Source organism: Microcebus murinus, chromosome 12 (assembly GCF_040939455.1).
Source record: "Microcebus murinus isolate Inina chromosome 12, M.murinus_Inina_mat1.0, whole genome shotgun sequence".
NCBI classification, from domain to species: domain Eukaryota; kingdom Metazoa; phylum Chordata; class Mammalia; order Primates; family Cheirogaleidae; genus Microcebus; species Microcebus murinus.
Window position 1 is genome coordinate 59,037,562 of NC_134115.1, and position 22,040 is coordinate 59,059,601.

Sequence of the window (22,040 nt, forward strand, 5' to 3'; positions counted from 1 at the left end):
TTGTTTTTTGCTGAAGGCTAGGAGAGCCATTCAAGTTATGTTTAATTTTAAAATTCCTTTTAAAGTATTATTTTTAAATACTTTGTATTAAATTTTATTTGATCAATAGTATGGAAATTTCCCCAAGAAAATGTTCTTATCTCTCAGATATCTTTTCTCCTAGCCTCTTTTAAAAAAAATATAGACAGCTCTTATTTTATTGATTCAAAAGCTTCTTGAATTCCACTGAGAAAACTACTGAGAATTATCTAACATTTTCACCATCTTCCTGCATTAACTGTTTTTCAGCAGAAGCTGTTTATTTTAATTGTTTGTTTCTCTAGGATTAAAAGTTCTGCTCATTTTCTTAACTGGATTTCTGGGTGAATCACTGTTTGGAGCTGCCATGGAATTCCTCACCAATTATGTGGGTGCTTCATAGATATTCTTTGGTGGGTGTCACTTCCACCTCCCCCTGACTACTATGTGGCTTTAGGGGTTCTTAGGTGGAAAAACAAGTGGTGGCTACCACTTGGCTGCATGCTTGGTCAGGCCAGGTCAGGTGGTTAATAGAATTCATTTGCTCCTCCTCGACATGTCCTGGTTTCACATTACTCTGATGGCCATGGGAGGCTACTGGTATGTAGAGACGGAGCCCAGGGATAGACAACATCTTCAAAAAGTGGGGGGAAGGCCTGAACCTTTGGCCCTTGTGTCAGTTTTGCCACTCTTTCCTCACTCCCCTCTCTTCTTCAAGAGCATGAGTGTTTTTCTGGAGAGGACCCTGAGTAAGGACAAGAGAGAGACAAATCTACAGGTAAATTATGGAGATGTGAAGAGAGAAAAATTCAGAAAAATTAAGAATTAATATGACAACAAGGAGAAAGAAGCAATGAGGAGAAAAATTAAAATGTTACTCTTATTTAATATGGAGTAGAAAGTATTTGAAAGGTAACATAAAAGTAAAGACCCATTCAAATATGTTCAAGACAGCAGCAAAGGAGCAATTGAATTGAAGACCTACAGACCAGAGCTTTTCATTAGTTCACCAATAAAAATTTGAAGAATTACTTTTTCTTGACATCAATTTGTTCAGTTTCCACCACAAAGAATGAGAACCACAAGGCTAGACAAACAAGAATATACTTTTGTGGAGCTGCATTAAGTGCTTCTTGTTCACACAGAGTCCTTCTACATAGTGAGATTCAGTGGAATGGGGTTTACCTTTGTCACCCTGGAGGGAACTGGCCCTTCATTTTATTATTTGGGACCCTCAGGTGGGAGCAGTCAGGGAGCACAGAATGATCAGGACCACTCCACCATCACTGGGTGAAGCGTCTCTGAAATACCAGGTGCCTCACAGCGGCCTTCACGTCCTTGTTCCTCAGGCTGTAGATGATGGGGTTCAGCATAGGGGTCACCACCCCATAGAAGAGGGAGATGAGCTTGTCTGCAAGGTCCTGCTTGTCTGCCCCCAGCGAGTCCTTAGACTTGGGCTTTCCATACATGAAGAGGATGGTCCCGTAGAAGACAACCACGACTGTGAGGTGGGCAGAGCAGGTGGAGAAGGCCTTTTTCCTCCCCTCAGCCGAGGGGATCCTCAGGATGGTGGCAATGATGAACACATAGGAGAAAGAAATGAACAGGACTGGGACCCCTAGAAAGATCACATTTGCCACTGCCATGCTGATCACATTGACAGAGATGTCAGCACAGGCCAATTTAAGGACAGCCAGGATCTCACAGGTGAAGTGGTTGATGACATTGTCCCCACAGAATGGCAGTCGCATTGCTAGGGATGTCTGCACCATGGCAGTGATGCTTCCAGCCACCCAGGTTCCAGCAGCCATGGGCACATAGGCAGCCTTGCTCATGACCTCTGGATACCTAAGGGGGTTGCAGATGGCCACATAGCGATCAAATGCCATCATGCTCAGGAGCACACACTCTGTGGCCCCCATGGCAAAGGAGAGGAACATTTGCACAGCACAGGCTGAGAAGGAGATGGTTTTCCTGGGGGTCAGGAAGCTGTCAAGGATAAGGGGGACTGAGGAGGTTGTGTAGCAGATGTCCAGGAAGGAGAGGTTCCCCAGGAAGAAATACATGGGCGTGTGCAGGTGGGAGTCAAGGATGGTCACCAGGATGAGGACCCCGTTGCCCAGCAGGACCACCAGGTACATTGACAGAATGAGCGCAAAGAACGTTTTCTCCAGCTTTGGGTGGGCAGAGAGTCCCAGGAGAATGAACCCCATCACAGGGGAGGTCTGGTTGGACCTGACCATGGCGTTTCCTATGTCACTTGCAGGGCTCAGAAGACCAACTCCATGATTCTCTGGTGCCTAAAGTGCCCAGAAAGCCAGGAAGCAAGCTCCACCTTTCTGAGCAATTGGAGAACAGCTCTGATAATCTGAGGCATTCTCTATTTTGTTCTAAATAAAATGCTGGGAATTTTATCAAAATCTACTTGGTGTTATTTGGCCACCCTATAGAGAAGTTTGAAATGTCAACTGATTAGATTTAATTTTCCAAGTCACATTCAAAATAGGATCACACATTTACTTCAAGTTGTATCATGTGTGGATGATTCATTTCATTCAATTTTGGAAAGAAATATTTTGCTCCATTTATGTGTTTTTTCCTCTTGGGGATCAGGAATGAGGGAGAAAACTGGGGCTCTTCACCCTCCACTCCTGACATCCCCTGTTGGGAACACTGTCTTCCTCCTCTTCTCTGTTCTCTCTCACATTCTACAGTAACCCCGGCATTCATTCATTCTTCCATTCCCTCACTCACTTGCCAAACTCTTCTGGAGAATTCACCAATCACTCAATTCTTAGGAATCATTAAGTCCTTTTTCCTCTCTGGGCCTCAGTTTCCCAAATGCTTACTTTGGATTAGATGATTATCAGAGATATTCCATCCCAGGTACTGAATGATCTCATGAAGTTCTTGTTTTTAAGACTGTTGCACCACTGAGGTATCCCTTTCTCTTTCCTTCAAAATCCCCCCTATGCCACTTAGTCACCAGCGATGCAGCCAGGGGTGGGGCTCGGCCCACCAAGTTTATATAATCTTTCAAAAGTGCTCTCTTACCTTTTCTTTTCTTTTCTTTCTTTCTTTTTCTTTCTTTCTTTCTTTCTTTCTTTCTTTCTTTCTTTCTTTCTTTCTTTCTTTTTTTTTTTTTTGTCAATTTTTTGATTCGGATCACTTCTCTGAGGTCTAGGAAGAGTCCAGAAGCCAAAAATAGCCAATCCAGTTGAAAAGTAGCAGCCAAAGGAATTAGCACCTGAAATGAGTTCAAGTTCTCTTGTCTTTGTTCTGTGTTTGGGTGAGATCCACAAAGGACCATTCATTGCACATACAAAGCCATTTAAATCTCACCCTGCTATGGGAATTATTCTAGTCCCTAAAGTAATTTAAAGTTTAGAAATCCAAGTGACAAAGTTAACTTTTTATACATCTGGGATTATGTCTCCATGATCCAATTATTCTGAAGTCCCCCCACCCCCAGAAATACTTTCTTTCTCATTCCCTCTCTTTCTACCCATTCTGTTGAGATGTTGGAAAGCATTAGAAAGGAAGGATCATCCTGGCCTTGCCCAAATTAACATAAACCTCCAGGTAATGAGAACTCTCACCAGGGCCCATGATAGATCTGGGAGAATGTGAAACCTACTGCACAAGACAAATCCTTGTAACTTACCCTTGGCCATCTCCAAATTCAGGATCTCAGGGCTGGATAGAAGCCAAAGACCTAGAAATCAACTCTTGTCTGTATCTCATCAAATAGATTCTAAGCTCTTACCCTGGGTCAGGCCTTTAGAGGGCTTTGGAAGGGTCATAAATGAACCTAGTCATGGCTCCTACCAGAGAATTCAACAGGCATAGCAGCTTTGGACTGGAGAAGGCCAGTTGATCACAGAAGCAGTGTCCTGTTGTGCATGCATGAGTCTTTTCCTGTGTGTGTGCACAGGTATCTTGTACCTGTGCATTTGTGAGAGCTTGGCTGGTTTACCACTGGGATCTGGTAACTTCCACTTCTAAGATCCAAACTGAGAGCTGTGACTGCCCAGGCAGCAGCCAGAGGCACCTTCAACTTGGGCCACTGTTTTCTGATGTGCTATAGTTTCTTCATCACATTCTAGTTTTCTTCTTCTCCTTTAATTCTAATACTAGGGATGGTGGCTGACACCTCTGTTGAGCTCTCACTCCACAAATATCCTTGGTGTATTAGACGAGCCTCCTCAGTGTCAGGGACAAATAAAAGACTCCCACCTCTTTCACAAGAAGCTTTTTGTATTGGCTTCAAAAAATCTTGGAATCAAATATATTCCACATTCATAGTTTTAAGGCATTATGCCTTGCATTGAATTTTTTCCTTTTTGATGCATTATCAATACAAAAGAGTGTGAAAAGCATTACATGCTATGTATTTCTGATGCAGATTAACAATTCCAGTACCTTAGCAACCTCTCTTATGTCCCTCCTTAATTATATTCCCTTTGCTCTCTTTAGAGGTGAACACTATTTTGACTTTTGTGGGAATCATTTTATGGTAGGCAGAATCTTAACGATCCCACATCACCCCACTATTCCCACCCTGCAGTGACCAGTCAAACACTAACAAAGGTACTGTTGTGAAGGGACGTTGTCAATATAATTAAGGTTTTAAGTCAGTTGGCCTTACGATTAGAAGATTATCCAGGTGAAGATTATCCAAATGTTATTTGAAAATAACATTTTGAAATGTTATTACATTCGAAAATGTAATTTGAAAAATGAAATAACAAATTGCAAAACTAACTTTTTATTTTTTTTTGTTTTGAGACAGAGTCTCACTTTGTTGCCCAGGCTAGAGTGAGTGCCGTGGCGTCAGCCTAGCTCACAGAAACCTCAAACTCCTGGGCTCAAGCAATCCTTCTGCCTCAGCCTTCTGAGTAGCTGGGACTACAGGCATGCACCACCATGCCTGGCTAATTTTTTCTATATATATTAGTTGGCCAATTAATTTCTTTCTATTTATAGTGGAGACGGGGTATTGCTCTTGCTCAGGCTGGTTTCGAACTCCTGACCTCGAGCAATCCGCCCGCCTCGGCCTCCCAGAGTGCTAGGATTACAGGCGTGAGCCACCGCGCCTGGCCGCAAAACTAACTTTTTAAGGAAATGAAAAAAATGCCATGATTTAGGGGAAGACTCACCCAAGAATATAAACTCATGGTTTTTAATAGCCCCTTCTGTGTAAGTCAGGCAGGGCTGTAATGTGGCCAGGTATAAGACATCTGGCAGAAATATCACAGAGAGAGGGAATTGTTTTATGCTTTCTGCTTCTAAGCTTTTACTATGACCCACTTACCACTCTCGGAAACATGTCAAGGCAGCATACTGTGTGGAATGAGTGCCCTCAGCTAACCAAGCAACGAGGTACAGGGAGAGAAGAGGGAATTTTATCAGTGCCTGGTCAAGATAAAGCAAGTACCGGAAGAACGTGTGCCCGGCTGTCTGGGGCATTCTGTCCTCAGGTTAATCTCTGTAGGCAGCAAGGTCTACAGATAAGAGCCCTTCACACTCCCATCTCCGGGGTCACAGGGCTTCCCTCTGGGCTGGCTGCCTTCCCTGTGGGGCGTACGGCTGCTGTGTTGGGCTCTCCCTTCATAATCCAGGAACTCCTTACCCTTCTCTTATGGTTTGGAGCTCCTGTTTCTTTTATCGAATTCTTCCTACTTCTTGGTTTAATTTCTCATTTTGGTGGAGCACATTCTCAAATAGCTTCCTGAGAAAGTGTATATCATTTATATGTTTTTGAGATCTTATGTGTCTGAACATATTTTTATTCAATCCCCATAAATGACTGATAATTTGGTGGGTATATTATTCAGGGTTCTCCAGAACCTGAAACAGAACTAATAGGATGGGAATGTGTGTGTGTGTGTGTGTGTGTGTGTGTGTGTGTTTGTATTATAAGGAACTGGCTCACACAATTCTGGAGGCCAAGTCTCAAGTTTTGCAGTCAGCATGGTGGACGCCTAGGACAGCAGATGGTGTAGCTCCAGTACAAGGGCTAGAGAAAAAACTAATGTTCCAGCTTGAAGGCAGGAGGAGTTCCCTCTTATTTATCCTTTTTATTATATTCAAACCTTCAATTGATTGGACGGAGCCCACCACATTAGGGAAGGCAATCTGCTTTACACAATCTATGGATACAAATGTTAATCTCATCCAGAAACACCCTCACAGACATATCCAGAATAATGTTTGACCAAATATCCAGATACTGCTGCATGGCCCCATCAAGTTGACACATAAAATTGACCATCACAGTAGGGTATGGAATTCTAGGAATTTATTGGCAATCACCTTCCTTCTGAATTTAAACGTACTGCTGGTACAAAGTCAGAGGCCATTCTCATTCTTGATCTTTTGTGATAATTATTTTCTTATTTCCTGAAAGGGTAGAGTACTCATGCTCCCAACTGTGCCTGTTGTCTGTCAGTGCAGAGAGCCATGGTTTTACCCTTTCCTGAGAATAAAACTTTTGTTGGGGTGTGCAAGGGATGGTTGACTTATGTCACGGAATGAATGAAAGTGTGTAGGAACTCTGTTTCTTACATATTTGTCACCTAGTCTTCCTTTTCCAGCAGTACCTCTTTAACCCTGATCCTAGAGATACCTGGTATAGTGATATCTGTGCTATAAAACCAGTTGCTATCCAGTACTATGATTTAAATGTTCACTCCAAAACTATGTTGAAATTTAATTGCTATTGTAACAGTGTTGAGAGGTGGGGCCTTTAAGAGGTGATGCAGCCATGAGAGTTCTGCCTTCATGAGTGGATTCATGCCATTATTGTGGGACTGGATTAGTTACTGCAGGAGTTTGGCCCCTTTCTCTCTTTATTTCATATGCCCCCTTGACCTTCCACCTTCCGCCACGGGATAATGCAGCTCCAAGGCCTTCGCCAGATGCCAGCGCCAGGTTCTTGGGCTTCCCAGCCTCCAGGGCTGTGAGCCAAACAGACTTCTATTATTTATAAATTATTGAATCTCAGGTATTCTGCTATAGTGGCAGAAAACAGGGTAAGACACCTAGTCTGGCTTGGGATTTGGCTGTTAGATCTGCTATGGAAATTTCCACTAGTCTATCTGCTTCCCACTTTCAAACTGTTGTTAGGTCTATCTCGACATTCCCTGGTCCTTGGTTCCCAGTGTCGAGAGTGAGTGCTGGTACCAAGTTGAGCTGATGACAGAGTGATCATAAATGCAAAGCAATTCCACACAGTTTATTACAGAAAAGAAAAAAAAACTATACAAATGAAAGTAAAGAAGGAAGCTACCCAAAGTGGAAATATGTCCCAGAGAGAGGAACGGGTCAGTTTCAACAAGGGGAGAAAGATGTTGAGGACTCCCAGGTGGTTTGCTTTTATTGGTCTGGTCTGGGATAGGGCTCACAGAAGGTGTGGGATAGTACCAAATGATTCTCAGGTGTTCTGTGTTTTCCTGCAGCCATTTCCTCTGATTGGCCTCTGGCTTCTCCACCCCTAGGAACCACTCTCCTGGCCTACACACACCACCTACAGATTTGATTCCTACCTAAGGCTGTTATCACTGTTGATATCTCCCTTCTTCTCCTTAGTCTTGTGGACTTTGTTGAAAGAAAGAGAGATAGAGAGAAAGAAGGAGACAGAGAAAGGAAGGGAAAGAAGGAAGGAAGGAAGGAAGGAAGGAAGGAAGGAAGGAAGGAAGGAAGGAAGGAAGGAAGGAAGGAAGGAAGGAAGGAAGGAAGGAAGGAAAAAACCTTTACTATAATTTTTGTGGGTTTCAGGAGGGAGCAAAATTAGATGCATGTGTTCAGTCAGTCATCCTTTATACCTCAGTCCTAAATTTCTAGCATCCTATTTATTTTCTTATTTATTTTAGTCATTGTTTATTTCCTTTTTCCCTCCTGCTAGAATGTAAGTTTCACAGAAGTAGGGATTTTTTTCTTTATTGTTTACCGATGTATCTTTAGTGTAGAAACAGGGCCTGGCTCACAGTAGACACTTAATACATAGCTGCTGAATGAATTAATGAATAAAATTGTGTCCTAGCCTTGTTTCCTTCTAATTTTTTTCCATGTTAGCTCTTTTTAAAAATAATCTTATTTTATCTTTATCCTATCTTTTTGACTCTCTATTTTTGTAAACATTACAAATGTCTATAACATATTGGCACAGCAGAACATCTATATACTTTATAAATAAATAAAAACAGTTTAAATTGTAAGAAGGCATGACTTTTAAATCTTGGAGACCACAGATGCCAGATATGTAGCTTCTGGCTGTGGCTCCACCCTTCCAGAGTCCAGAGTGCTAACCATCACACCATGGAACCCCTTTAACTCCACCCTTCCATATAGTCAACAAACTTCATTTTTCTAAGTGGTTCTTAAACATTGGAAACATCTATTTTGAACAGAGTACAGGTACCAAATTCAGGAATTTTGGTGCTATTCAGAGGAGATCTCCCAGCTTCCATATCGTCTGAATCACATGCTCTTCTCTTTTTTTTTTTGTTTAATTTTTTTTTTTTTTTGGAGTCAGGGTCTCACTCTCTCACCCAGGCTGGAGTACAGTGGTGCAACCACAGCTCACTGCAGCTTCAAATTCCTGGGCTCAAGCCGATTCTCCTGCCTCAGCCTCTCCATAGTAGCTACGACTACAGGTACACACCACCATGCCCAGCTAATTAAAAAAAAATTATTTTTGTAGAGATGGGGGTTTCACTATGATGGCCAGGCTGTTCTTGAACTCCTGGCCTCAAGCGATCCTCTCCTGGCCTCAAGTGATCCTCCCACATTGGCCTCCCAAAGTGTTGATAGTATAGGCATGAGCCACCACACCCAGCACGTGCACTTCTTTGCCAGAAGTCACCCCCTGGTGAGCACGGATCTTGAGTGTCCTCGCCAAGATTTAAGAAAGTCATCCCTGAGCTGCAAGATGCCCTTCGTTTCTGCCTTTGGGTCTTTCTCTTCCCACTTGTGTTTCTCTTGCAATTCTTCCCCAGCTCGCCGCCCCTAGTTCCACATTCACAGACTTGGGTCTACTGTGGGAAGCTCAGGAACAAGTGGAAGAGAAGGACTCACAGCCCACACCCTCACCTTTGCTGTTATGATTGGGCCCACTCCTTCCGGGCACACAGGAGTCAGGGCACACGATGCCGGACAGCCTGAGTCACTTCTATTCTTTACAGAAGCTGTGCTTTATGTTAGCTCATGACATCTTATTATGTTTGTGTAATTTTAACCCATCTCCAAATTTTTCTGGAATGAGGAGATAGTAAGTACATGGAAGAAGGGGATACAGGCGTAAAATCAATGCAATTAGGTAAAAATCCTATAGCTCTTAATTTGAATTGTATATATGTATGAATTATATATTTGATCTAAATCTAAATATATTCGCTCTAGATCTAAATATATGTTTATTCATATTACATCATACATACATACATACAATTCAAATATGTGTATTTATATTTTTCTTTCCTAGCTCTTTCCACTGAAAAGGCCTAGAAGCCACAACAAATTCAATAGGACCCCTTAGTGTTAGAGTCGGGATACCCACAGCGTTACCGGACAGAGAGACAGAGTCACCGAGGATGCAATCACACAAGAGGAGGTTTATTTTCTGGCTAGCCAGGGTCCGAGCCCTAGAGCACCAACGCAGTGGCTACTCTCACAGGCAAGGACCCCGACCAGAATAATGGCATGCCTTTTATCCCCATGGTGCACAAGCTGTGCACAAGCTGACTACGCGTGGATCGTGCGTTGACCTTTAAAATGATTGGTTGCCCACTATTGCCTTTTGAAATAATTGGCAGGTTGGTTGCCCTCTATTGCCTGATGGGCCAGTCGCCCGTGCTTTAATGACCTCATCCCATAATTTGCCCTACAGCAGCGTAGCAAGCAAGCAATGACCAGAAGCAAAGGTTTGCGGTTAGCTCATTGCCCCACCCAAGTAAATTCCCGACAATTGGAAAAATTCCTCTGCCCTTCCTCTGCCCTACAAATTCCTCTGCCCTTCCTCTGCCCTACACCTAGCACCCAGATTATGACTTCTAAATATCGCCCCCACTAAAGGAAATGAGGTCTTTAGAGGAAATAGTTGTTTCCAGGTCTAAAGGGGAAATGTGAACATTGAGCCTATAATATCTTGACATACCAGAAAGCAGGGACATCATCAAAGATACTAGGGCCACGCAAAAGGTCTCAGGAGCCATGAGCTCCTTATGCCACAAAAATAAAAAAACTCTCAAGTATCCAGATCTAATCACCAATTTATGGGAAACACAGAGACAGACAGCATAGAACTGCAATCAGTAAAATTAGACTGTGGTAAATTTTACAGTGTCCCATGGTGGGAAACTATTCCTTTAAAAAAATCTAATTTAAAAGGTTTGGGGCTGGGGCGCAGTGGCTCACGCCTGTAAGCCTAGCACTCTGGGAGGCCGAGGCGGGTGGATCGCTCAAGGTCAGGAGTTCGAAACCAACCTGAGCAAGAGTGAGACCCCGTCTCTACTATAACTAGAAAGAAATTAATTGGCCAACTAAAAATATATAGAGAAAAATTACAGGCATGGTGGCACATGCCTGTAGTCTCAGCTACTCAGGAGGCTGAGGCAGAAGGATTGCTTGAGCCCAGGAGTTTGAGGTTGCCGTGAGCTACGCAGACACCTTGGCACTCTAGCCAGGGCAACAGAGTGAGACTCTGTCTCAAAATAAACAAATAAATAAATAAAAGGATTGGGAGGAGGAACAGAGGGAGAGGGAGAGAGAGAAAAGAGAGAAATATAGATTACAAGAGACTAATCATAATGTATAATCTTATTTGGATCCTGGTTCAATTAAACAAATTGAAATAATTAAAGCATTTATAAGACATTTCTGGAAATACAAATGCTGGATAATTGATGATATGAAGGAATTATTTTCACATTTTAGGTGTGATCATGATAATTTATTTATAGTTTACAAGAGTACTAATCATTTTTGTATATAAATACTTAAATATTTAAAGATAAAATGCTATGTCATCTGAGATTTGCTTCAAAATAATTGAGGAGAGGAAGAAAGAATTCCACAGGGATAGACAAGATTGGCCATGAGCAGATCGTCGCTGGATCTGGGGGAAGAAAACCTAAGCACTAGTCTCTCTACTTTTCTACAGGCTTCAATATTCCCAGGTGGGGACAAAAGACTTCTCGGAGTCTTAGCACACGTACTGCAGCCTGTGTTTCTGTTTTCACGCGAGTGTGGTCTTCTCTGTCCATTGGCTTCCTCCTCCCGCTATGCAGACCCGCTTCCTCCTCCTTGCTAGGCACAGCCACACTACTCCTGGCTTTGCAGGGTCTAAGCCCTGTGCCAGCTAAGAGTTGTCTCTATATCCAAACTCCAGGTTCCTTGGAGAAAAAATATAATGAGCCCAATTTGGGTCAAGTCTCCAATTTTCTGTGGCCAGAGCAAAGAACATGATTGTCCTCTTAGCAGGTGGTGAGGGAAGAGACATTCTATATCAGGCAGAACTTTCTAGCTAGTGTGCCACAGGCTACAGATGTGCCAAGCTCACAGTCCTTCTAGAGTCACTAAGCAGGACCTGAGCCCCAGGTGAATTGCCCTCAGCCATGAGCAGTAGGCTCATCCACTTACTTACCCAGGTGCCACACACATCCCATTACCTTCTATGGGCTTCATGACAAGGCAAAGATTGGGAAGCACTGCACTGGGGGATGGGCAAGGTGTGGGTTGTGGCTAGATTTTGAGAAGTTATCTATTATACAATATAAAACAACCTGTAAGTTTACAACCATGGTAAATAAGGGAGCTGGAATCTAACCAAGGCCAGCCCCAAAGCTTCTGATGCTAACACAATACCGTGCTGCCTCACCCAACTATTTTGCATGAGTTTTGTTAGGCATTGCCAGTGTCCATGGATTCTGAAAAGAGAACATAGTGTTGCTTGGGCATTCTCGTTTGCATGGTGCCACAGTTTGGTTCCCCAGGAAGTAGGCTCTGAGACAGAGATTAGGGTGCAAGGGGGATTATTAGGGAGTGCGCTTGGGATCAACTTGTAGAAGGGAAGGAAGCAGGACGGGGCAGAGAGAGACACTGGGCAGTGATGCAGTCTCAACAAAGGCCTCAGCCAACCCTGCGGGGAACTTGGCAAAGGGATGGCCATTAAGAGTTGTCCTGAAGTGTGGGGTGACATATATATCCCTCCATCAATCAGCCACTGGATGTAGGCTGCCCCCAGGAAGGGTACATGTCCTTGGATGAGTCAGCCCACTCCGGCTATGAGCCCTCTGTAGCTGATTCCCAAAGATGACCAACAGCTGCAGGCTGTCTGCTGGCGGCACTTCCAGCAGCTGGAGGAACACGGCCCTCAGTCCTGCAGAAGGATCTGGGTGGAGAACTAGGCACAGTTCTCTAAGTCAAAACTAGTAAGATGAAGTATGTCGAAAAGAAATTTTGTTCTGCCAGGATATTTTATTTTAAAGTCAATTCTTGGTTTATAAAAGTTGGAATTTATCTGGAGTTGATGCTGTCCTCCGGGTAGTGAGCTAAGAGGGTGTAGACGGGCTCTGTGCTCAAAGGGAAAAGCAAACTCACCCCAGGGTTGATAGGGGGCTTGACATGGTGAGACAGCATGCCCTGGGCCCCTGCAGCCCAGAGACTGGTTAACAGGGTCACACAGGCAGCAACTTGGGGTCCACGTTTCTGCCCAGCATGGGCAGGTGAGTGCTGAGGGGGTGCAGAGAGTGGGTGGCCACGTCTCAGACAGGAGGAACCTGGGGTGCCCAAGCAGGGCAGGCAGACAGCATATGCCTTTGTTAGAAGTTTTGACTCTGAGGAAAAAATAATTATCTGTTTGCCTCAAGAACTAACAGTTCTTTCCCTTACAATATTTTTGCCCCTTTTTGTGTCTCTGCTGGCTGAGATCACACCCATTTTACTCCGGACCTGTTCTCAGCTGCCCAGAGAGCTGGCCCAGCCTTTGTTTCTCCCCTCGGCAGTCAGCCGTCCCCTGTCACCATCCTGGCTCCCTTCCCTCAGACGCTGTGGTGCCCCACCCTGCTCCTCGCCCAGCCGTCTCTCCAGACCACAGGGCCAGACCATGTACTTAAACAAGAGTTCTGAGGACAGAAAAACCAAGCTTCAAACTATAATATATATCAGCTATGAGTCTCCCAGGCTAGGATTCTCCACATGGGTGTCCTAGGATCTGGCTTATGTGTGTCAAAGGAAATGCCCACATGGGCTCCACCTGGTCCCTCTGAGTCCCAGGGGAAGGAAAAGGCCAACTTCATTCTCATCCCCAGTCTCAGCCCTGCTGAGAAATATTTGAACATGTGCCATTTCATGTTCAAAGAAGACAATTTTTTATACTATTTTATCATAAAGTTTTGTCCCACACTGTCTTCAGTGCCTACTCTCAAGAGTAGAAGCTTGGCTTTACTTTTTTGTAGCACAAAGGTACACTAAGCTGTTTTCCCCAAAAAAGAGGAGCCATCTGTTCACAAAGGTGAACTCATACTTGCACAGTTGAAAATCAGAAAAATCACCCACTTTTTTGAGCAGCATTTCCACTTCCATGCCCTGGGCCACACTCCCACCAGATTTTAGGTTTCATCATGTTACTCTATCCAATATCAGCTAAAGTGCTCCGTTTCATGAGTAATTTGATTTTCTGGTAATCACTCTTCACATGTATCTTCTTCAGGGAACACTCTCTTCTGAGACTCATGGATGACAACAGCCAAGAGACAGAACTACGGGTACATCTGTCCTCCAAACATCACTGGGTGAAGCGTCTCTGAAATACCAGGTGCCTCACAGCAGCCTTCACGTCCTTGTTCCTCAGGCTGTAGATGATGGGGTTCAGCATGGGGGTCACCACCCCATAGAAGAGGGAGATGAGCTTGTCTGCAAGGTCCTGCTTGTCTGCCCCCAGCGGGTCCTTAGACTTGGGCTTTCCATACATGAAGAGGATGGTCCCGTAGAAGACAACCACAACTGTGAGGTGGGCAGAGCAGGTGGAGAAGGCCTTTTTCCTCCCCTCAGCCGAGGGGATCCTCAGGATGGTGGCAATGATGAACACATAGGAGAAAGAAATGAACAGGACTGGGACTCCCAGAAAGATCACATTTGTCACCCCCATGCTGATCACATTGACAGAGATGTCAGCACAGGCCAACTTGAGGACAGCCAGGATCTCACAGGTAAAGTGGTTGATGACATTGTCCCCACAGAAGGGCAGCTTCATTGCAAGGGATGTTTGAACCATGGAAGCGGTACTTCCTGCTATCCAGGAGCCGGCGGCCATGGGCACATAGGCAGCCTTGCTCATGACCTCAGGATACCTAAGGGGGTTGCAGATGGCCACATAGCGATCAAATGCCATCATGCTCAGGAGCACACACTCTGTGGCCCCCATGGCAAAGGAGAGGAACATCTGCACAGCACAGGCTGAGAAGGAGATGGTTTTCCTGGGGGTCAGGAAGCTGTCAAGGATAAGGGGGACGGAGGAGGTTGTGTAGCAGATGTCCAGGAAGGAGAGGTTCCCCAGGAAGAAGTACATGGGCGTGTGCAGGCGTGAGTCAAGGATGGTCACCAGGATGAGGACCCCATTGCCAAGCAGGATCACCAGGTACATTGACAGGATGAGCACAAAGAATGTTTTCTCCAGTTTGGGGTGGGCAGAGAGGCCCAGGAGAATAAACTCTGTCACAGAGCTGGTCTGGTTGGCACTGTCCATGGTGTATCTCCTCTGGCAACTGAAGAAAATACTCAGAGGTCCACATTCAACATTCTTTGCCTTGCATAGGACCAGGGTGTCTGGTCTGGAGTCCCAATCTGGCTACGTGATTAAAAAACAGTTTTGAAAGCCAATAATGTCTATTTCTTTCCAAGAAAAAGGAGCAAGAAAATCAGAAATTATTTTGGCGCCACAGGATACTAAATGTATAAGATTTAAAATGATGACTCTGATAATTTAATGCATTTGATCAGCAACAAAGACATATAACACATTCATTAACAAGAATCTATCTAGAACTTAAAAAACTCAAACAACCCCATGATAATGGGCAAAAGACATGAACAGAAACTTTTCAAAAGAAGACAGAAAAATGGACAGCAAACATATAAAAAAATGTTCAACATCTCTAATCATTAGAGAAATGCAAATCAAAACCACAATGAGATATCACCTAACCCCAGTGAGATTGGCCTTTATCAAAAAATCCCAAAACATTTGGGTGCAGATGTCTTTATAATAGAATGTCTTATGCTCTTTTGGGTAGATGCCTAATAATGCTATTCCTGTGTCGAATGATATTTCTATTTTTAGCTCTTTGAGATATCTCCAAATTCTTTTACACAAAGGTTGCACTAATTTGCAGTCCCACTAGCAGTGTAAGAGTGTGCCTGTCTCTCCACATCCTCGCTAGCATTTGTTGTTTTGGGATTTCTTGATACAGGCCATTCTGCACCCGAATGTTTACGGCAGCACAATTCACTATAGCAAGGACATGGAAACAACCCAAGTGTCCATCAATTCACGAGTGGATTATTAAATTTGGTATATGTTTACAATGGAATATTATTACTCAATTCTAAGGAATGACAGCGAGCTAGTACTGCTTATATTATCCTGGATTGAGCTTAAGCCCATTATCCAAAGTGAGGAGACACAAGATCAGACCAATGGGCTCCATATATACTCGCCATCAAATTGGTACTGACTGATTAACACTATGGTGCTCAAAGGGTGGTGGTGTTCACCAGGGATTTGGGAGTTGAGGGGGCAGTCCCACATTTGTGGGATGAGGTGAATGAACATTGTGGTGGGGAAGGGCATACCTCTAACCCTTGCTAGGAGAGCCAAAGATATAAAATGTAACCAAAATGTTAAGAAAAAAAGAAAAACATTTGTCGGGTGTGGGGCAGATGGGAGGGGGGAGAAGGGGATGGGTACATACATACATAGTGAGTGTGATGCACACCGTCTGGGGGATGAACACGCTTGAAGCTCTGCCTCAAGGGGGAGGGGAGACAAGGGCAATGTGTGTAACCTTAACGATTGTACCCCCATAATATTCTGAAATAAAAATAAATAAATATAATAGAAATTTAAAAAAATCCCCAAACAACAAATGCTGGCGAGGATGTGGAGCGATACGAACACTCTTACACTGCTGGTGGGACTGCAAATTAGTGCAATCTCTGTGTAAAAGAATTTGGAGATATCTCTAAGAGCTAAAAATAGAAATACCATTTGATCCAGCAATAACACTATTAGGCATCTACCCAAAAGAACAAAAGACAGTCTATAATAAAGACATCTGCACCCGAATGTTTATGGCAGCATAATTCACTATTGCAAGGATGTGGAAACAACCCAAGTGCCCATCAATACATGAGTGGATTAATAATATTTGGTATATGTATACAACGGAATATTATTCAATTATAAGAAACGACAGTGATCTAGCACCTCTTATATTTTCCTAGATAGCACTTGAGCCCATCCTCCGAAATGAGGTATCACAAGAATAGAAAAATAGGTTCCACTTATACTCGCCATCAAATTGGCACTAACTGATCAGTGCTATGGTGCTCACATGGTAGTAATAGTCTTCTGGGATTGGGGGATTGGGGGTGCATAAACTCACAACTAATGGACCCGGTGAGTATTGTAGGGGGGGAAGGGCACACCTCAAATCATGGTTTGGGTGTGGCAAAGTCATAACATGTAACCAAAATGTTTGTACCTCCATAATATCCTGAAATAAATAAATAAAATAAAATGATGACTCTGATAATTTAATGCATTTGATCAGCAACAAAGACACATAGTACTTTCATTTCAGTAGTACTATATCCTACATGGCAATTCATCTTGTTAAACTTTCATCAGAAAAGTGACTTCAAGTTTGCTCTATGTTCCCCTCACTTTGTGCCAGATACCAGTGACATGATTTGTCGTGAATCCTCACCTGATAACTACTTCCTCTCTCCAGATAATTCTCTTGGAAAGCATACACCTGTTGTTCCCAAGATCTTCTTTCTCATGGGCAACACCAGCCCCAGGGTTTTCTATCCATCCATTGATCCATCCATTCATTTATACATCCATCAACTCATCCATCCATCCATTCATTCATGTCTGAAATCCATCCACCAAAATACTTATTGATCAACCAATATGTGTGTATGACAATTTCTATGAGGAATGGGGTGACCCCTGGTCCAGTATTAAATGGGCTCTCAACCTGGCAGGACGGAGAAGCAGAAGGGTTCAGTAGAAGCCAGAGCATCCAAAGGGACACCATGAGTATTGGTGGGGATAGTGGTCATGGAAGGATCCCTTGGTGATACAGAATCCAGCTGGGCCTTTAAGGATAAGAGGAGACTGGACATGGAGAGATGCAAGGGAAAGGGGAGAGGTGTCCAAGGTACTTTCATGCTCTGGAAATTCTGATATGTCCCTAATAGTTTGAATCTTATGTTCCATGAAGGCAAACAGATGGCTGACCCCAGAAACCTGTAGTGGCTCACAGCTTCTGGAAATCTAGTTCTCTTAGGTAACAGTGCTTTTTTCTTGTCATTCTACTGAGTCTCCTTCCCTCTGGGTGAGTGTTCACACAGGAATCAGTGGACGTAAGAATTCTTGGGCTTTTGGCTCAACTGCTAGATATGTCACCCAGACTCTGACCCTGACACTGATTATGCTCCCCAAATAATCTTCTCCAACCTCCCTTCCACTCCAGATCCTCTTCTGTGCAACACTGACGCATGGCTTTCCAGTTTCAGCTTTATCTCTTCTAGCGATGAAGAGCTCACTACATTCCCCAACAGCCTGCTCTGTATTTGCAGAGCTCTGAAGTATCAGAAAATTCTTCACATTGAACCAAACCGGCAATTTCTAAGTTTTTCTCATTCATATGATGGTGGTTCAGCCTTCTCTGGAATTGCCTGGGTTTGTGGAAAGTCATCAGAAAAAGCTCTGAAACCCTGAGATCACTTTATTTCTGAGGGAGTCTCTGATGTCAGGTGAGCCCAATACTTAAGACTAAAAAGTGTCACAGGCTTCTTGCTATTTAGACTTTTCTGACCCAAGAAGAATGGGTCTTACATGGCCCTAAATCTTTGATATCACTGAAATTGCTTCATTTCTTCCCTTCTCAAGCCCCAACCCCCCATGGAAAATCAAGTCAGAAGTTAGAAATGTTACTATGCTAATAAAAGTCTAAGTATTACTCTTATAATAACCCTCACTTACCTTTATCAGGAACCTACTGAAAAAGGGTCCCTGTGGCTTAGGAACAGTGTATGGGCCAGAAATAGAAACACCAATTTGAAAGACCCAGGTTGAGAGGACCATCTCCGATGTGAAGAAAGGAGTGAAAGTTAATTCTTCCCACTCTGTCTTGGTTCTGTTTTAGGCAAAATTTCCAAATGAGCAACCAGTACATGTAAAAGGCAATTGGAAATCAGTTCTGTGATTGGGACTACTGTGATCCCTAAAGTGATTAAAAGTTTGGAAGTGGAATTGCACTAAGGGAACTTTTTATACTTCTGGGACAATGTCCCCAAGATCCAATTATGCTAAAAGCACTCTAGGAAGACTTCTTTTCCTCCTTCCTTTTTTCCTGTTGGAACTTTCCACATTTAGACCATTAAAGAACACTAGGAGAAGCATTTTTATGTCTTGCTTAAATTTTTGCAAACTTAAAATTTGTAGAAATTCTTGATAAGAAGCTGGAGAGCTAAAGATCATTTAGGAATGCCTTCTGTGCATGGCATTATGAAACCAGCAGCTGTGGGCTCAATGATTCTAAATCAAGTACTCAAGGGCATGGCTGTGAACACTTGGGGGAACTTCAAAATAGAATGTTGGGAGACTTCAAGGAAGAGGCAGATCCTGGCCAGGCTTTGATCAATGGAGGAGAATTTACACATGCAGACATAGGCAAAAGATGGAAGGAAGGGAAAAGCCATGTTTGGGACAGAGCTTGGCACAGGTCTTGGGCTTGTGCATTTCTTCTACAGCCTCAACAATTCATTAGTTTGAAAAGCATCAGGGAACAGGAAGTACAGCACTGCGTTCAGGGAAGACATCCTGTATTGGTGGAATCTGAAGTATAATAGGCAACATCTAAGATGGCCCCAGATGGCTTCATCTTTTTCTATTCATGGCCTTGTGTAATCCCTTCTCCTTGAGTAACTTGCTTCTAACCAAAAGAATACACTCTCTTGCTGGCTTTGGTGAAGCAAACTGCCAGATTGGAGAGACAAATGCAGCAAGGAACAGAGGGAGGTCTCTGGCCAACAGACAATGAAGACCTAAGGTCCCCAGGCCACAACCATAGGCTGAATCTTGCCAACCACATAAGTGAGCTTGGAAGTAAATCCTTCCCCTGTTGAAACTTCAGATGAGGTCCCAGTCTTAGCCAACACCTTAAGTGTAGCCTTGTGAAAGACCCAGAAACAGAGGATCCAGCTAATCTATTATCAGATCTTGACCTACAGAGAATATGAGACAATACCTGTATGTTGCTTTATAGCACTAAATTTTGGACTTGTCTGTTATGCAACAATAAACAACTAATACATACAGTATGGTTATGAGCTGTGAAGAAGAAGCCAGGGAATGAAAGAGGTTACACATCCAGAAATAAGTGGCCCAGTGAAAGGGAGCCCTCTACTTCCTCAAAATGCTTCCCTATTGCTACAGGACATTAGTGGTCAGGAAGTCTTTCCTCATTCTGGACCAAAGCCTGCCTGTCTCCCTGCACTTCTGTCCTGGGTGCTCAGCTCTTGGCCACACAGGACATGATCACTTCCTCTTTTGTATATCAGCCCTTCAGAGATAGAAAGACAATAAATCATTATAGATATGTTCAGTTACACTGAAGATAACCCCCTGAACTAAGCATAACACTCTTTCCACTGCCTGCTCGAACACTCTGTTCTTGTCGATGTGCCAGAGATCTTTTTGGGTTACCTAGCAAAGGACCATCTCCTCCAGGAAACTTTCCATGGCAACTCCTGCCCACAGAATTCTTTCTCCTCTGAGCTTTAACAGCTTCACTCTCTGGGACGTCCAGTTTTGTTCTGAATTCTGGAAACCAACTTGTCTTATCAATTTTCTCTGTGTGTGTCCATGCGCATAGCTCTATTCACAGATCCATGTGCATAATATTGGTGGTTTCATAACTCTTTTTCTCTTCAGCTTCAAGGATCTGCTGGTATCCATTCTCAAGATCAAATGCCATTAGGCTTCCTGGTGAATCATGAGCTTGAACCTTGATGTTCTAATCCCACTCAGTTTGTCTGATTGATGTCCAGAATTCAGCCATATTCTATTATTTTCATTCTGGATGCAAACTCAGTGGTGATATTATTTATCAACGGTTCTTTCAACTACATCCTTTATTTTCCATAGAAGAGTTAGTCTTTATGATCACAGTGGCCAGGGACAGAAATCAAAATGATAAATAGTGAGCTTTGTTTCCTGGACTTACTCCAAGTCTCACTCCTGAACTGAAAACACTTCGTGTCATGATCAGCTTCTTCCTCGCTTCCTTTCTTTCTATGACTACTGATAAGACTCTCTAGAATCATACCCCTTGGGTCCACAGTAAATTCTACTGTCTTAGGTGGTCCTTGCAAAATAGTGGTGCTTTGAGAAACATCTGTGTGTTCTTTCTCTCTGCTTAGGAGCCTCACTGATGGAGGTCATTGCTCCCTGAAAAATTCCCGATTTGATAAAAGCCTGTCCCAATTAGGACAGATATGTCAGATATTAACAGATAGGCTAGAATTCTGCTTATCTTTTATGGAAAAGAAGATTACATCTTTATTTTTTTGTCTCATAAACCTTGGAATACTACTCTACAATCTCTGAAACATTTTATTTGGGACAGCATGTTCCTTGACTTCCCTCCTAAACATCAACTTGATGAACACCAGGCAGTATGAAGAGTCCTCCCACTTCTGCCCACGTCACCACTCAAGGACGTCCTAAGGCCCAAGTATGTTTTGGGGAATAGCTCTTTACTCTTGTGGACCAGTTTTAGACTGTCTGTCTTGATTGCTAGTTAAGTCCCAAAGCCACTGAGACAGTGGCACATATAAACAGTAAATATATGATGAAATCATCACTGAAAGCCATCCTGGAAAAACAGTCTCTGCCATTGGTCCAAGTGGCACAGGGAATCTTGGGCACTCAGATGACCTGCTGGTGAGAGGAGCTGTTCACGATTAAATATTTAGGGGCAAAGAAAAAGTAACCAAGTATAAGAACAAGCCACCAACAGAACATACCTTCCTTTTATATTGAGGCTGATAGAAAGCTTACTAGACAAATTTGTGGCTTGCCAATAGCAGTCATCATAACAAGTCTGTACATTTAGATAGGCAGACAGATATCCACTTTTTTGAGTAAAATTTACTTACAGTGAAATGCACAAATCTTAAGTGTATCATCCTATGAATTTAGACAAATGTATATACCCACATAACCGAAACCCAATCCAACCATAGAATATTACTATCACCACAGAGTTTTCTCATGCTCCTTCCCAGTCAATCCCTAATACCACTCTGCCCAGAGCACCCCATTGTTACAATATTTTCACCTTTATGTCTACATTTCCAGAAATATCATATTAATAGAATCATGCAGTAAGTATTCTTTTGTGCAACTCTTGACTCAGAATGTTCTTGAGATTCATCTCTGTTGTTAAATGATTTAGCAGATCATTTCTGTTTGTATTTTCCTCCAATTTAGTCTTGAGGTCTCTCTCTCTGGAGAATAGCCATAAACTCCAGCCCTGCCCTGCTGGGGCTCCAGGGATTTGGTCGTGGATGTTTACAGTTTGCCTTTCACAAGGCACTTCTTTATCCCAGCTGACGGCTTAATGCCTAAGTGTCTGACCTGTGACCAGGTGTCCCTCTCACAGGAAACTTACTTATGTTGGCAGATGCCCTTGTCTCTTATCTGGCCTGTGTCCAATTAATTTGTA

General features: G+C 43.3%; 2 protein-coding genes across 2 annotated transcripts; both read right to left on the bottom strand.

The window, feature by feature from the left end:
• Positions 1–1,301: 1,301 nt before the first annotated feature.
• Positions 1,302–2,261, bottom strand: LOC105874390 (olfactory receptor 13C7). The gene has a single exon (XM_012770183.2). The coding sequence runs from the start codon at positions 2,259–2,261 to the stop codon at positions 1,302–1,304; it is 960 nt and encodes a 319-aa protein (XP_012625637.2).
• Positions 2,262–13,804: 11,543 nt separating this feature from the next.
• LOC105874389 (olfactory receptor 13C7) lies at positions 13,805–14,764 on the bottom strand. The gene has a single exon (XM_012770182.2). The coding sequence runs from the start codon at positions 14,762–14,764 to the stop codon at positions 13,805–13,807; it is 960 nt and encodes a 319-aa protein (XP_012625636.2).
• Positions 14,765–22,040: the final 7,276 nt, after the last annotated feature.

Excerpts from the sequence above, each read along its gene's own strand:
- LOC105874390 (XM_012770183.2), bottom strand. The coding sequence starts at position 2,261 with ATGGTCAGGTCCAACCAGACCTCCCCTGTGATGGGGTTCATTCTCCTG.
- LOC105874389 (XM_012770182.2), bottom strand. The coding sequence starts at position 14,764 with ATGGACAGTGCCAACCAGACCAGCTCTGTGACAGAGTTTATTCTCCTG.